The sequence below is a fragment of the Salvelinus alpinus genome, chromosome 21 (assembly GCF_045679555.1).
Source record: "Salvelinus alpinus chromosome 21, SLU_Salpinus.1, whole genome shotgun sequence".
Lineage (NCBI taxonomy): Eukaryota > Metazoa > Chordata > Actinopteri > Salmoniformes > Salmonidae > Salvelinus > Salvelinus alpinus.
In genome coordinates, this window is record NC_092106.1 from 46807042 (window position 1) to 46825318 (window position 18277).

Below are 18277 nucleotides of genomic sequence, written 5' to 3' on the forward strand. Positions count from 1 at the left end.
CACATGGCACGGCCGTCTCAATCACCAGATCTCAGCCCAACTGAACATGGGAGATTCTGGAGCGGTGCCTGAGACAGCGTTTTTCCACCACCATCAACCAAACACAAAATTATGAGCAGGTTTTTCCCAATCTAGTGGAGCTACAGAACCAAGCATGCTAAGATATTAATAAATACAAGTTAATTCCTTACAGTAACATCTTTCAAACAGCAATGCAAAGTGTAATTCATCTTGGAAAATATTTTACTAGTCTTTGTCCGTGGTGTTAATATTATATTCCAGAACCATTTGTAGGCCCTGAGTGTTAAGGTTAGGGGGTATTTGGACTGCGTCACTTTACAACTGTCACGCCTGCTCCCCCCCCCCCTCCCTGGGCGCTCGAGGGTGTCACGCTCCCCAGCACTCCTACCATCATCATTACGCACACCTGCCTTTCTCCTGTCACGCGCATCAGCGATTTATTGGACTCACCTGGACTCAGTCACCTCTGTCATTACCTTCCCTATATCTGTCTGGTTCCCCCCGCTCTGTTCCCTGCTTCTACATTAATGTTCATATGTCCTTATGTACCCGTGTGCTGACGCTGTTACTGTCTTGTTCCATGTCTGTTCCGGATTAAATGTTCGACTCCCCCGTACCTGCTTCTCATCTCCGGCGTCGGTCCTTACAACAACTGCTTTGATTTACTCTAATTGAGTAAACAGCTGACTTCTGGAAGTGCTCCCAGACAGAATAACCTCTGGCCGGATGCTTTAATGACACAGTTTTTCTATTGAAGTGTTTCAAACAAGTTAGCAGCGGCACACTGTTTCTCCAGCGCTCCAGGGGCCTCTATTCGACTACAACTTGTGTTTTTTTATTCAGGTCCTGAAGATGAGCTACAACAGAGTGAAGGAGATCAACAAGGACACCTTCCAAGGCCTGGAGGGCCTGGTACGACTCCACATGGACCACAACCGCATCGAGTTCATCAACCCGGAGGCGTTCTACGGTCTCACCACATTACAGCTGGTCCACCTGGAGGGCAACCTGCTCCAGCAGCTCCACCCGGATACCTTCATCACGCTGAGGCACAGCCAGGTGTTCAAGGTGTCCTCCGTTAGGAACATCCACCTGTCTGACAACCTCCTCGCCAGCTTACCCAAAGACGTCTTCACTGGCTGCTCTCAGCTGGAGAATGTCTATCTCCACGGCAACCCCTGGTCCTGCGACTGTCGCATGGCTTGGTTCCCAGAGTGGGCGGAGAGGAATTCAGGTAAAGATATAGTACATTTCTGTCTGCAACATTCTGAATGTTTCACTGAAACCGAGTAGGCCCCCAGTTCTGTTGACAGTTACTATACATAAAAATGTATCATAAATTGAAATAAACCAGGGAAGACCAGGGTACATCTGGTGGAATCTCTACATGCATGAATGTATACCATGAAACAGAGTGAAAAACAGAGTTTATTTATTCAGTAAAGTGATGTTGCGTGGGACAACCTCCAACAGGAAAACCATGCTTGTCCAAAGAAGACAGATAAATCTTTATTGGGGGACAGATTGTTGGAAACACAGCTGTTTCACTTTTTTCAATCTCAGCGTGACATGTAGTACTTAAAATTACTAAAAGGTGGGAACAAAGGCTCTACTGTTTTATCAAATAATGACATAAGCAAATGTAAATATATCTCCAGATACTCTTATATATATATATATATATATATATATATAATATATATGTATTATTTCTTAATACCAACTGTGATTTAGAACAGTATCATAAACAACATTTTGAAGGAGTGTGAAAACATGGAAATTAGGGAACCAACCCTTATTAAATCATGACATAAAAATGTAAATATAAATTCAATGATGAACTTGTTTTTCAGCTGCGCTGAAATGCAAGCGAGACAGGAAGTATGCCAGAGGTCAGGCCTGCCCCGTCTGTGAGACCCCCGCTCCCTCTAGAGGCAAGAGCCTAACCCAGCTTCCCCGTGATGCCTTCACCTGTATCAAGCCCTGGATCCACCCCCATCTGAAGCAGAGGAACGTCAGCCTGGACGAGGGGGATTACACCCCTGTCTCCCCCCAGGACTTCATCGCTCCCATCGGATCCCTGCAGATGAATCTAACAGCTCAGTTCCACATTGACGCTAGCCTTACCTGCACAGTCCAGAGACCATCAGCCATGGAGAACCTGACTCTAACCCAGGTGGAGGAGGGGGAGAAGAACGTGACCATGCTGTCCACCACCATCTCTACATGGCTGGTCTGTAATATTGACTATGAGCACATCCAACAGCTCTGGCGCATCCTGGCTACGTACAGTGACGTTCCCATGAGACTAGAGAGAGGGTTGATGCTCTCCAAAACCCCAGACATGATCTACAAGTACACCCAGATCAGACCAAAGGAGGGACGTGATGAAATCCACACAGACGTTGAGGCCGAGATTAAGGCTTCACCCGCATGGTTGATGCAGGGAGAGGTCAACTTTCAGCTGGACCGCACTACAACCACATTCTCCACCTTGCACATTAAGTACAGGTCAGTGGTCAACCTGCGTGTGGAGAACAAGGTGTCGCAGAGGAGGGACCGTTACAGCTGGACCATCATCAAACGAGACAACCAGACCCAGACTGAGCACTCTGTCCTCATAGGTGGGGTCCTACAGTACACAATGTGTCGTGGATGGGTAGAAATGTGCCCATATAATGTATGTACTGTAACATACTTTCAAGAGCTACAATATAGCAATGTGCATTTAAAATAAATCAATTTATTGATGTGATTCTTGTTGTGATTTTAAGGTGGGGTGGTGGAGCTCAACTGCAAGACCTTTGGGGAACCAAAACCCTCTGTAGAGTGGATCTTATCGGACGGCAGTAAGGTGCGGGCACCCTACTCCAGCGAAGACCGCAGGATAGTGATCACCGCTGATGGCAGGCTGACCCTGAGAGGAACAGACACCTCATACACTGGGCTTTTTCGTTGCATCGCCACTAACTACCTGGACGCAGACGTGCTCAGCTTCCGGGTCACCGTACTGTCTCCCGATGTGGAGGAGGAGGAGGTCAACGGGGTCAAGCTCTCACGGCCTCTGGGCCAGAGCCTGGTTCTAGACTGTGGGTCCGCAGGCAGCCCTGATGCCTCGGTCCAGTGGATTCTACCTGACCACACAGTCCTGGATAAATCCTATGGGAACAGGAAGCTCTATAGGAACGGGACTCTAGGAATTAAAGATCTGACCTCCAGAGACCGGGGGTTTTACAGGTGTCTCAGTGCTAACTACCTGGGGGTGGACCTGTTGACGTCCCAAGTGACAGTCACTGGGGAGGGGTCCAGAAAGGTGACAGTGGTGGATAGAGAGGGGTCAGGGGCAGAGGCTGGGGTTGAGGTTACCGGGGCCATAGAGGAGAGGGAGTATTCCCACAGTGAGGTCCTTTCCTCCAGCCCCTCTGACAGAACCATCCAGGAGTCCAGGACCATCATACTAGACAGGCCCTACCCCAGACTCAGGTCTTCCTCTCAGGGCAGAGGATCAGGGGGCTCTTGGGGGAGAAGGAGGAGCCCAGCCAGCAGTAGACGCATATGGAGCAACAGGAGGGTATTTGATCAAGCCTCCAGGAAAGTAAACCCCCAGAGATTTGCAGAGTTCATGAAGAAGGCCCAAGGTGGTTTAACAACAAAGACAAAGAGTGTGAAAGAAAAAGGTGATTCAGAGCCTGACATGTCTGGGGACGGGGATGTTGGATCTGGGGAGGGTCTGTCTCATGAGGACAGACTCATTGTTTTACCAACCAGCGTCATGCCAACCACAGATACTCCAGATGAAAGTATGATGGGTGTAACTGCACGCGTAGAGAATTTAAACAATCAGAGTAATGTCATGGCAACCACCGACAACAGTGAAACCAGTGTCATGACAACCATGGAGATCCCAGATGACAGTCGGACTAGTTTCACTGTAACAACAGAAAATACTGACAGAGTTACAGCAGTGACGACAGATTCATACACCCGGTCAGATGCCACACCCATCGAGTCCACATTCACCCACAGCAGCCACAGCACAGGGAGTATCAATGAAACTCAGGGTGAGGCCATCTTTCAATACAGCCCCAGAATTAGTGGGTCTCGTGGTGAGTCGTACTCTTTGGAGAGGAACACGACAGTACCTCTGAGACAACCCGTCACGCTCCTCCTCGCCGTGACCAACACCACAGACGAGACCCAGATCCTGTTCTCCAGAGAAACACCTGCAGAACCAGATACCTCCACCGGGGCGGCGCTATCGCTCCTCACCAATCCCAATGTCACCCTCGTGATGGACAGTCCCAGATCACCCCACAGAGAGCCTGAGATCCACACAGCCACTGACCCAGACAGCCAGACCACCTTCACTGCAGTCACCACCACAGAGAGAGAGCAGGATGAGATCACCGTCCACACCACCCAGAGGATCAAGTCCCCCCGTCTGCCTGCAGGCTCCACCATCATCTCCCGCCAGCAGATCCACATCATCCCCCCTAAGAACGGCCGAGGAGGAGGAGGAGGAGGAGGAGGAGGAGTAGGAGGAGGAGGAGGAAGAGGAGGGGGCCGGAGAAGGAACTTCCCTGGCAGGAGGAGGTTCATCAAGCCCAACCGGATCACAGACATCCAGTCCATCCTGAACAAACTCAAACAGCCCAACATTGCAAAGAAGCAAGGCAACAGCACAGTTCCCTACACTATGGAGCTGACCACAGGTAAGTTATGTCATGTTGTTCAAATAGGATATGTAGTTTCTTGTCTTTGATGTTGACATTATCTTTGTTGGTGAGAGACTTGAGCCATGAGGAAGAGCCAAACGATGATGATGGTGATGATGATAGCCATGATGATGATGATGGTGATGTTAGCCATGATGATGATGATGGTGATGATGATATCCATGATGATGATGATAGCCATGATGATGATGATGATGATAATAGCCATGATGATGATGATGATGATGATGATGATAATAGCCATGATGATGATGATGGTGATGATGATAGCCATGATGATGATGATGATGATGATGATGATAGCCATGATGATGATGATGATGGTGATGATGATAGCCATGATGATGATGAAGATGATGGTGATGATAATAGCCATGATGATGATGATGATGATGATGATGATGATGATGATAGCCATGGTGATGATGATGGTGATGATGATAGCCATGATGATGATGATTATGGTGATGATGATGATAGCCATGATGATGATGATGATGGTGGTGATGATAGCCATGATGATGATGATGGTGATGATGATGATAGCCATGGTGATGATGATGGTGATGATGATAGCCATGATGATGATGAAGATGTTGATGATGATGATAGCCATGATGATGATGATGATGATAATAGCCATGATGATGATGATGATGATGGTGATGATGATAGCCATGATGATGATGATGATGATGATAATGATGATGATAGCCATGATGATGGTGATGATAGCCATGATGATGATGATGATGATGATGATGATGATGATAGCCATGATGGTGATAGCCATGATGATGATGATGGTGATGATGATAGCCATGATGATGATGATGATGATAATGATGATGATAGCCATGATGATGGTGATGATAGCCATGATGATGATGATGATGATGATGACGACGATGATGATAGCCATGATGATGATGATGATAGCCATGGTGATGATGATGGTGATGATGATAGCCATGATGATGATGAAGATGTTGATGATGATGATAGCCATGATGATGATGATGATGATACTAGCCATGATGATGATGATGATGATGATGATGGTGATGATGATAGCCATGATGATGATGATGGTGATGATGATAGCCATGATGATGATGATGATGATAATGATGATGATAGCCATGATGATGGTGATGATAGCCATGATAATGATGATGATGATGATGATAGCCATGATGGTGATAGCCATGATGATGATGATGATGATGGTGATGATGATAGCCATGATGATGATGATGATGATGATAATGATGATGATAGCCATGATGATGGTGATGATAGCCATGATGATGATGATGATGATGATGATGATGATGACGACGACGGTGATGATAGCCATGATGATGATGATGATGATAGCCATGGTGATGATGACGATGATGATGATAGCCATGATGATGATAGCCATGGTGATGATGGTGATGATGATGACGATGATGATGATAGCCATGATGATGATTGTGATGATGATGATGGCCATGATGATGGTGATGATGGTGATAGCCATGATGATGGTGATGATGATGATGATGATGATGATGATGATGATGATGATGATGATGATGATGATGATTGCCATGGTGATGATGATGATAGCCATGATGGTGATGATAGCCATGATGATGATGATGATGATGATGATGATGATGATGATGATGATGATGATGATAGCCATGATGATGATGATGATGATAGCCATGATGATAGTGATGATAGCCATGATGATGATGGTGATACTGATGATGATTTTTATTGTTGCTGCTTTTTCAGATTGTGACTGTGATGAAGATGAGAAGAAGACAGGTGGTCAGCGGGTAGTCACACCAACAACATCGCCTAAATCACCCAACGTCCCTAGCTCCTCTCTAGGAAGAACAGAGAGACCCACCACCACATACTCAACAGAAGCCCCCACCACCACCACCCAGCCCACCTCCACTCACTCTCAGTCCCCCTCCACCACCCAGCCCACTTCCTCTCACTCTCAGTCCAGAGGTGAGGTATCCAGCGACTACATGACTTCCACTAATGCCCCAGAGTCTGACCCAACACACGACCCTATGACGAGCACAACAGATGAACCAACAACCTCCACCATCACAACCACAACTGCCTCCAAGATCGTCCGTGGTAAGAACATCTGGGGCAAGCTGTTTGGGAACAGGGACAGGCAGAGGGAAATAGTCAACAGACTACGTAAACCAGCCAGGCCCTCAACCACCCCAGAGGGCTCAACAACAGTTCAATCAACCACCACCACAACTACAACCACAATCGCACTGCCCACCCAGCAGTCTCTGGCTGAACCTGTGACTGAGTCACCGTCTAGAGCAGGTAAACACAGAGAGACCCCAGAAAGCTCATCAGACGATGACTATGGAGATTCATCGCCTGACTCTGAGGCCTCGACCACACCCCAGCCTGGCACTAGCCGTGGAACTACAACCCCAGCCTATGACTACAGGTCCTCCCCCACCACAGAGTCTTCCCCAGACACCCAGACCATCGCCTTCCCACCTGCCCCAAGAGAAGACACAGATGAGGCCTCGTCCTCTGTGTCTGAATCCGGAGGGTCAGCGGGGTACCTATCCCGTAGATTTGGGGGAAACCGGAGACCAAATGGAGGGTCAGTGGGGTACCTATCCCGTAGATTTGGGGGAAACCGGAGACCAAATGGAGGGTTAGGGGGCAGGAGGCCTTTCAGGGGCAGGAGGCCTTTAAAAAAAAACATAACAACTACGGAAGCCCCCAGCACCACCATAGAATCAACAGAGCCTTCAACCACCATGGAGACCACCATGGAGACCACCACATATCCCATAGAAACCACCATGGAAACCACCATGGAGACCACCATGGAGACCACCACATATCCCATAGAAACCACCATGGAGACCACCATGGAGACCACCATGGAGACCACCACATATCCCATAGAAACCACCATGGAGACCACCATGGAGACCACCACATATCCCATAGAAACCACTATGGAAACCACCATGGAGACCACCACATATCCCATAGAAACCACCATGGAAACCACCATGGAGACCACCATGGAAACCACCATGGAGACCACCACATATCCCATAGAAACCACCATGGAAACCACCATGGAGACCACCACATATCCCATAGAAACCACCATGGAAACCACCATGGAGACCACCATGGAAACCACCACATATCCCATAGAAACCACCATGGAGACCACCATGGAAACCACCACATATCCCATAGAAACCACCATGGAAACCACCATGGAGACCACCACATATCCCATAGAAACCACCATGGAAACCACCATGGAGACCACCATGGAAACCACCACATATCCCATAGAAACCACCATGGAGACCACCATGGAAACCACCACATATCCCATAGAAACCACCATGGAAACCACCATGGAGACCACCACATATCCCATAGAAACCACCATGGAGACCACCACATATCCCATAGAAACCACCATGGAGACCACCATGGAGACCACCACATATCCCATAGAAACCACTATGGAAACCACAGTGGAGACCACCATGGAGACCACCACATATCCCACAGAAACCACCATGGAGACCACCTTGGAGACCACCACATATCCCACACATACCGTCTCCGTCTCCAAGCCCCTGTACACGCCGTCCAGAGAATCAGATAGGTCTGCAGTGACTGTGTCCACTGACACGACCTCTAAGGGGAAAACCACCACAGACTCCGACTCGTACGAAGATGAGAACTGGACAGACGAGATGGAGTCCACCACTAACCGTCCACGAGCCTACACTTCCATCACCAGGCCCAGAATGACCTCTACCACAACTTATCCAACCACCACCTCAAGGCCTCACACGACATCATCAACCCGCGTCCAGACTAACACCGACCCCATCAGAGTGAACACTAACATCAGGCGCCCGTCAGGGAGAGACAGTCGTTACCAGATCACACAGAGACCCATGATCAGGAGAACCAGGCCCAAGGTGTCCAGTAACAGGGCCAGCAGAGGCCCAGACAAGACCCTGACCTTTGACACACTGACTATTCTGGAAGCAGAGCAGGGGCACGCCAAAGCCCCCTACAGCAGCAAGGACATAGACGATGCCATCTCCAACGCCTATACCCACATCACCGGCTATGATACGACAACGGCTAAGATTGTGGGCTTTGAGCGGTCCACCAAGGACATGCTCACCAAGCCCAGGATCGTGGGAGGCAACGCTGCCAGCTTCACTGTCCTGTCCAACTCAGACGCCTTCCTGCCCTGTGAGGCCGTGGGCAGCCCTGAACCCACCATCAGCTGGAAACGCTTCTCTTCAAGCACTGGTATGGAAAATAACAGGGTATAGATATTAAGTATGTTATAAAACTACTTTGGAATGAAGCTATACTGTATGTTCATTTATATATTCTCTCTCTCTCGCTCCCTCCATCTCTTTCCATCTCTTTCTCTCCCTCTCTGTCCCTCTCTCTCTCTCTCTCTTTTTTTTCCTCTCACTCATCTTTCTCTCCAAATCTCTCTCTTCATCTCTTTTTCTCTCCATATCTCTCTTTCTCCATCTCTCTCTTTTTCCATCTCTCTATTCCTCTCTATACCATTGTCTCTCTTCATATCTTTCTCTCTATACCTCCCTCTCTCTCTCTATACCTCCCTCTCTCTCTACCTCCCTCTCTCTTTCTATACCTCCCTTTCTCTCTTTCTCTCTCTCTCTCTCTCTCTCTCTCTCTCTCTCTCTCTCTCTCTCTCTCTCTCTCTCTCTCTCTCTCTCTCTCTCGCTCATCTTTCTCGCCATATCTCTCTCTCTGTCTCTTTTTCTCCCCATATCTCTCTCTTTCTCCATCTCTCTCTTTTTCCATCTCTCTTCCTCTCTATACCATTGTCCCTCTTCCTCCCTCTCTCGCTCCCTTTCAGGAAGCACAATGACCATCAACAGCAAGATGGGCAAGTTTGAGGTGTTCCCGAACGGCACTCTGTCCATCCAGAATGCAAACATCAAAGACCGTGGTCAGTACCTCTGCCTGGCTGAGAACGAGCAGGGGTCGGACAAGCTCCTGGTCACCCTGTCCGTGGTGGCCTACCCCTCACGCATCCTGGAGCCCAAGGTACGGGAGATCAAGTCCCACTCAGGGAAGACAGTGGAGATGAAGTGCAAGGCGGAGGGTCGCCCCACCCCTCTGGTCTCCTGGATCCTGGCCAACCGCACCCAAGTCAGGGGCCACAACTCGGACCCCAGAGTGTCAGTGACCCCAGAGGGCACTTTGCTCATCAAGCAGGTGTCTGTGTATGACCGGGGCCACTACAAGTGCATCGCCAGTAACCCAGCAGGAGCCGACACTGCCACTGTCAGACTGCAGGTGGTGGCAGCACCTCCTGGCATCCTGGAGGCCAAACGACAGCAGGTCCAGGCCGGTGTGGGTCAGAGCCTGTGGTTACCCTGTACCGCTCAGGGCAGCCCCCAGCCCACCGTGCACTGGGTCCTCTATGATGGAACGGCGGTGCGGCCCCTGAAGCCCTCTGTGGACCCCAGGGTGTCTGTGTTCGCTAACGGGACGCTCCACCTGACCGATACGGCCGGCACGGACAGTGGGAAGTACGAGTGCATCGTCACCAGCTCTACAGGGTCGGAGCGCAGGGTGGTGATGCTGACGGTGGAGAAGAAGGAGATGGCTCCTGAGATCGTGGAGGCATCACACCGCAGGACAGAGCTGGCGTATGGGGACCAGCTGAGGCTGAACTGCTCGGCCACCGGGGACCCCAAACCCAGGATCATCTGGAGACTGCCGTCCAAGGCTGTGGTGGACCAGTGGCACAGGTAATGATGACTTAGTCTGTATTACACACGTAATCCCACAGACTATTCTGAGGCGTACAGACACAATCACATGCCAGCAGATAAACACACACACTAAAAAGTATGCAAGTTCTTTGTGCTACAACACAGCTGTGTTTAAAAACACCAGAAGAGATGTTATTGTAACTTCTCCCCAAATGATTTACTTGCGTTTCCAGTGCAGAGAGCTTCGGCTGGGGTTCTCCAGCGAGAGGTATTGTGCCTCTCCAGTATAAGGTTGAGTTAGTCCATCCATGCACTGAGCACCTAAAACCCTGAAGTTTGAAAATGTACAGAAACGTGGATGGAAAACAGACAAAATAAAGACAGACTGAACACATCATGTAAAGACTTCTCTGTTACACTGTACAGTATCTCTGTTTTCATTTTAAACTTCTGGTTTAGGGTCTCCATTTCCCCCTCATTTTCAGCTTCCTGCGTTGACCCTCAGGGTGCTACCCCTAAGGTAGGGAATAAGGGTGTTTCATGTTTTTATAATAGTCAGATTAGTCGATCCCCATGTTTTTAACATCAGGAGAGAAGGTAAATAGAGCTCCTTGAGCGTGTGGATTTAAGGTATAACCGATCTGATAGCTCAATGGAAAGAGTATTATCATGATTAATGTAATCTAGACTAGAAACTGGAGCTGCATGTGAAATCCTGTCAGATCTGAAAATCTAAGTATCAGTTGGAAGGAAAATGATGTTTGGCTTGCTTTGTCTGAGTGTGTTTATAATTAACAGGGGACTTTGTTTTCAAAAGAATAGCGTGCCAGTGTTCATATCCTCTAAGACTGATGTTGTGCTGACAATAATATTTCAATTTATACAGGCAATTTTTTATTCATTTCAGTACCAACATTTCAACACTCACGCAAGTGTTTGGACCTATCCAGGAAAAAGTTTCCTTTGTATTGATATTCAGACGACACCGTTAATGATCATTAGCAGGAACTAAACATCTGATCTACAGCTGCATGTTAATTAATGAGCTGGAATCTCTCCGAGGACAAAAGGTACACGATAGTCTTCCACTGAACCCATAACATATCATCTCTTGACAAGCCTTAGCATGCTGTTGAACCCAATGAATATGACCCAGTAGAATGACCTTATCTAGCCTCTTAATGTTTTCTCCATTAGCAGCGGTTCTTAGCTGGGGAAAACCTGAGACCAGGATAACTGAAGGGGCTATTTGCCAAAATAACAAGCGAAGGCGACGGGCATTTAGACCGGATATCAACATGAACAAGTTTTATTTTATTTGAGCAAGGACCCAGTCAGAGTTCTTTAAAAGAGGAACTTGAGAGAACCAGAAGAACAATGGCATGCTGATGGAGGACTTTATATTGCTCCTAATAATGTAGTTGACATTCTGCCATGTATCCTCTCTGCATGCAACCTCTGAAAATAGAGTTTGTACATATTTCGTGACAGAGACTTATGTAGAACATTGGCCAAAAAAACAAAAACACAAGGCTTCTTTTGTGAATGTAAAAGTTAAAAAAAGTCAGTGTCTAATGGTTTGATTCACTGGTCATTGAATCGTTATTCCCCCCCCCCCCCCCCCTATTTCATTAGCTAAATGGTTTGATTCACTGGTCATTGAATCGTTATTCCCCCCCACCCCCCTCATTTCATAGGCTAAATGGTTTTATTCACTGGTCAGTTCATTGAATCGTTATTCCCCCCACCCCCCCTATGTCATTAGCTAAATGGTTTGATTCACTGGTCAGTTCATTGAATCGTTATTTCCCCCACCCCCTCTATTTCATTAGCTAAATGGTTTGATTCACTGGTCAGTTCATTGAATCGTTATTCCCCCCTCATTTCATTAGCTGAATGATTTGATTCACTGGTCAGTTCATTGAATCCTATTTCCCCCTCATTTCATTAGCTGAATGGTTTGATTCACTGGTCAGTTCATTGAATCATTATTTCCCCCCTCATTTCATTAGCTAAATGGTTTGATTCACTGGTCAGTTCATTGAATTGTTATTCCCCCCACCCCACTATTTCATTAGCTGAATGGTTTGATTCACTGGTCAGTTCATTGAATCGTTAGTCCCCCCCTCATTTCATTAGCTGAATGATTTGATTCATTGGTCAGTTCATTGAATCATTATTTCCCACCTATTTCATTAGGTGCATTTTGTAAATAATGACACTTAGTGGAATGCTTTCCCCCTCCCTGTGTTTCTTGTTTGATTTAAACTGTTATGGTGGCTGTCTTGGCAACCCTGACAAGTTTTCTATCAGTGTTTTATTATTGTCTGCAACTGTAGTAGGATTCGGAACAAACCATTATTGTGAGTCATTGCCAACGACCTTGATAAAAGACAGACCCAGGTGAAATACACATATGCTGATCTGCTGTAAGCCTGTCTGGCCCTGTAAGAATGGCATCTCTCTGTCCCTCCATCCCCCTGTCTCTGTGTGTCAGTTCCATGAGCACGGGCCCTACCTAGTGGACAGTCTGTGGGCTGGAGCAGGCACACCATTCAACTTATGTTTGTTTTTTTAATGGAGATGGATGGAAGTAATAAGCAGGAGGAGAAGTCATTAGACGGTGTTCACGTCAGGAGGAGAAGTCATTAGACGGTGTTCACGTCAGGAGGAGAAGTCATTAGACTCTGTTCCAGAATGTTCCAATTGAAACAGAAAATATTCCTAAACCCCACACCCCTACAGGGCCTATTGTACATCTGCATAATATTTTAACATGGAACATGTTATTGTAAAATCAAACATAAGAAATGTAATCTTTGGGGAAAAAAACTTGTAAGCGTTGAAAATCGAAACAATATTATATTGAATAAAATGGCAGTGTTTCTTTCCACTGCTTTATCGGTTATGTGTTGCTATCTTCAAATGATGACAATAACTTTCTTTTTTTTATCTCTTTATCAGGATGGGAAACCGGATCCAGGTCCTGGACAACGGCACCCTGGTCATTGACTCTGTGAGTGACAAGGATGCTGGGGACTACCTGTGTGTGGCGCGCAGCAAGGTGGGAGACGACCTCCAGTTCATGAAGGTCACTGTGTCCATGAAGCCGGCCAAGATCGATCCCAAGATGTACGGCAAGAAGCAGGTCCCCTACGGCAACGACCTGAAGGTGGACTGTAAGGCATCTGGAACCCCAGAGCCAGAGATCTCCTGGGGCCTGCCGGACGGCACCATGGTCAATAGCGCCCTGCAGTCAGACAGCAGTAGTGGAGGGGGACGCGCACGGCGATACATCCTGTTTGAAAATGGCACGCTCTATCTTAATCAGGTGTGCAATCTTACATTGTTCTGCTACTCTATAGAAATAATGGGCAGAATTCATTGGTTAACTCAATGTGACTAGATGTAGTCCTCTGACTCTGAACTGCTGGTGTTGTGTCTGTATACAGGTGGGCATGGCGGAGGAGGGAGACTACACGTGCTACGCCGAGAACCAGCTGGGCAAGGACGAGATGCACGTCCACATCACCGTGGTGACGGCAGCGCCACGAATACGTACGCCCAGCCGGACCTACGCCCAGGTGAAGCCTGGTGGCAAAATCCGCTTTGACTGCGAAGCCACGGGCGAGCCCAAGCCCAAAATCCTGTGGATGCTCCCTACTAACGACATGATCGCAGCCTCCAACGAACGCTATCTGATGCACGTCAACGGCTCCCTGGACATCCAGGATGTTAAGCTGGTGGATGCTGGGGAGTACGTGTGCATGGCTCGCAACACCGCCGGGGATGACAGCAAAGTTTACAAGATGGATATCGATGGCAACCCTCCGGTGATCAACGGCAACTCCCAGAACAGGATCGTGGTGAAAGACACGGCCACCAAATACTCCAGGAAGTTCATAGACTGCAAGGCCACTGGAGACCCGCTTCCCAAGATCACCTGGATCATGCCAGATAACATCTTCCTGAACGCTCCGTACTTCGGCAGCAGGATCAACGTCCATCACAATGGAACGCTCGAGTTCCGGAACGTCCGGCCGACAGACATGGCGGAGTTCATCTGCATGGCGAGGAATGACGGAGGAGAGGCAGTGATGGTGGTGCAGCTGGAGGTCACTGACATGCTCCGAAGGCCTATCTTCAAGAACCCCTTCAACGAGAGAGTAATGACCCGTATGGGGAAGACCACGGTCCTGAACTGTTCTGCAGATGGTCACCCAACACCAGAGATCATCTGGCTGCTACCCAACGGAACCCGCTTCATCGGGGGCCCCAACCGGGGCTCACGCCAACACCTAGGCAACGACGGAACCTTCGTCATCTACAACCCCAGCAAGGAGGACGCTGGGAAGTACCGCTGTGCCGCTAAGAACTCGGTGGGCTACATTGAGAAGCTGATAGTTCTGGAGGTGGGCCAGAAGCCTTTAATCCTCACCAGGCCCAGAGGGATCATACGCAGTGTGTCTGGTGACCCTCTGTTCCTTCACTGCCTGGCTGATGGTAGCCCCAGACCCAGGATCTACTGGACCATCCCTGGGGGCCACACCCTGGCCAGGCCGCAGGTCCATGGGCGCCACCAGTTGATGGAGAATGGGACCCTGGTGGTCAAGGACACAACCCTCCATGACCGGGGAAACTACGTGTGTCGGGCGCGGAACGACGCAGGCGAGGCGGTTCTCACAGTGTCGGTCATCATCATCGCCTACCCTCCCCGCATCTCCACGGGACCCCCTCCCACCGTGACAGCGATGGCGGCGGCGCCCATACAGCTCAACTGTGCTGCCATCGGGATCCCAAAGCCAGAGATTACCTGGGAGCTGCCTGACCGCTCTGTGCTCTCCACGGCGGGGAAAGGGCGGCCCACGGGCAGCGAGCTGCTCCACCCTCAGGGCACGCTGATCATCCAGAGACCCACTACAGCAGATTCTGGCACCTACAAGTGCCTGGCCAAAAAACCACCTGGGCACAGACTCACGGGTCACATATGTACGTGTGCTGTGAGCACCAGCGCTGACTAAAGGGGAATATAAAACCCCTGGACTATAAACTCTAAACAGACACAGTAACTTCACAGTGCGTCTTATGATGTACAATGTCAGGAAAGACTATTTTCCCCATGTGGACTTGTGAGGAGCCGGGTTTGTGGAATAGTTTGATCACGGTACAGCTCACATCAATCAACCAAGTAGCAGAACAGGATTATTAAGAGAAGGAGGAGGCAACGGAGGAAGGGGCGGAGGAGGGGACGGAGGAGGGAACAGAGGAGGAAGCGGGGGAAAAAAGAGAAGCTGTACAGAGGAGGGTCTGTTCTTTGCCAGGAAAGTCGTTGACTAGCGAAGGTGTTATTCTTATTATAACAGAGTCAGAGGTCTGGAACGCCACGGCTGGTTCTCATTTGAGGTGTTTTTAAAAAGGGGCTAGAGGGTGGGTCTTACAATGAGGCTACGTGTTGAGTGTTTTGACCAGACACTTTACTATTACACTTTACTATAAGAGAGGAAGAGAGAAACTCACTATATTCCCTCTGGACACTTCCTCAATGTTTTATTTGTTGGGGTGTTTTTAATGACTGATTTGCTGCAATGACAGAAACATTCTATTATCAGAATGCTTCTAACTATTTTGCTTTTCAAGACACATTTCATATTTCTTGTGAACAAATTTTTTATAAACAGGCAGTATATTTTAATGAAATCTGCCAAATATACATTTTTTATATACATTTTACACTGGATTGTCATACAGTTTTTCAAAACAAATGTCTCAGATTTCTAACTGCTTATATTTTTTAATTTGCCTTGTTAGTTTGTCATGTTGTTGTCTATCTTCCCCTCTCGTGGTTTGACAGTGCTTGTATCAATACAATTACAGGAGTTTGATTGGTGTTAATGGCGACTTTTATGGAGGTGAAATGATCACCTACACAGTATTCAGTGGCATCGTATGAACTGTCACTAAAAGTAAATGCGTTGTTGGTTTCATGTAATAACATTCCTTTTGTAACTATTATCTACTTTGTGAATCAATGGTACGCGGGAGATGAAATTAAACCAAAGATGCAATGTGTTTCTTGTTCTGTATTTTGTCCTGTTTTGACAATGTGAAGCTAATTGAGCTGACTAAAGCAAGGTGGCTGAATGGATTTGTTTTGAGCAACCTGGTCTCAGAGCATTTTGTAATATTATGTATGTAAATCTGAGACACTCCATTTAGTATGATATGTTAAGTTTCGTATGTTATGTATTAAATTGTGGATCTCCATCACCCATTTTGTATGATATGTTACCAATTACAATTCGTATTATATGTTACGAATTAGCAAAAAGGTACAATGTATTACGAATTTGCCAATGTACAAAATATTACGAATTTGCAAAATGTATTATATGTTACGAATTAAAGCTAGGTGACTAAAGTTAGCTTGCTGGCTAATGTTAGCTAGGCATTAGGGTTTGGGTTAAGGTTAGGGGAAGGATTTGATAACAGGGTTAAGGTTAGGGTCAGGGGAAGGGTTCACTAACATGCTAAAAAAGTAGCTAAAAAAATTGTAAGTAGTTGAAAAGTTCTGTTTATTTGTTGTTATTTATGAATAGCCAGGGGAACACTCCAACACTGACATAATTTACAAGCGAAGCATTTGTGTTTAGTGAGTTCGCCAGATCAGAGGCAGTAGGGATGACCAGGGATGTTCTCTTGATACGCTCATGAATTGGCCAATTCTCCTGTCCTGCTAAGCAATCAAAATGTAACGAGTACTTTTGGGTGTCTGGGAAAACGTATGGGATAAAATGTAAAACATTTTCTTTAGGAATGTAGTGGAGTAAAAGTAAAAGTTGTCAAAAATATAAATAGTAAAGTAAAGTACAGATACCCCCAAAAACGACTTAAGTAAAAATACTTTAAAGTACTACTTAAGTACTTTACACCACTGGTCTGAGGGCACAGCTGGATTTCTTATAAGCATCCAAATTAGTGTCCCACTCTTTGAAAGCGGCAACTCTTGCCTTTAGCTCGGTGCGGATGTTGCCTGTAATCCATGACTTCAGGTTGGGATATGTACGTACAGTCACTGTGGGGACGACATCGTCGATGCACTTATTGATGAAGCCGGTGACTGAGGTGGTGTACTCCTCAATGCTATTGGATGCACCCCGGAACATATTCCAGTCTGTGCTAGCAAAACAATCCTGTAGCGTAGCATCCACATCATCTGACCACGTCCGTATTGAGCAAGTCACTGATACTTCCTGCTTTAGTTTTAGCTTGTAAGCAGGAATCGGGAGGATAGAATTATGGTCAGATTTGCCAAATGGAGGGCGAGGGAGAGCTTTGTATGCGTCTCTGTGTGTGGAGTAAAGGTGGTTCAGAGTTTCTTTCCTCTGGTTGACGTGGTAGAAATTAGGTAAAACTGATTTAAATTTGCCTGCATTAAAGTCCCCGGCCACTAGGAGCACTGCTTCTGGAGGAGCATTTTCTTGTTTGTTTAGGGCCTTATACAGCTTGTTGAGTGCGGTATTAGTGCCAGCATCAGTTTTGTGAACTCTCTTGGTAGATAGTGTGGTCTGCAGCTTATCATGAAGTACTCTACCTCAGGCAAGCAATGACTCAAGACTTATTTAATATAAGGAATCTCGCACCAGCAGTTATTGACAAATAGACACACACCCCCGCCCTGCGTCTTACCAGACGTAGCTGCTCTGTCCTGCCGATGCA

At 47.4% G+C, this 18277-nt stretch overlaps 1 protein-coding gene across 1 annotated transcript in view; it reads left to right on the plus strand.

Annotated features, from left to right (window-relative positions):
- The window catches only part of igsf10 (immunoglobulin superfamily, member 10), an 18814-nt gene extending 2184 nt beyond the window's left edge, over nucleotides 1-16630 (plus strand). Inside the window, 8 exon segments of the mRNA XM_071358035.1 lie at nucleotides 865-1255; nucleotides 1875-2645; nucleotides 2796-4733; nucleotides 6549-9110; nucleotides 9697-10597; nucleotides 13526-13892; nucleotides 14014-15522; nucleotides 15524-16630. Coding sequence (XP_071214136.1) covers nucleotides 865-1255; nucleotides 1875-2645; nucleotides 2796-4733; nucleotides 6549-9110; nucleotides 9697-10597; nucleotides 13526-13892; nucleotides 14014-15522; nucleotides 15524-15565 — 8481 coding nt within the window. The 3' untranslated portion in view covers nucleotides 15566-16630.
- The last annotated feature ends 1647 nt before the right edge of the window (nucleotides 16631-18277 follow it).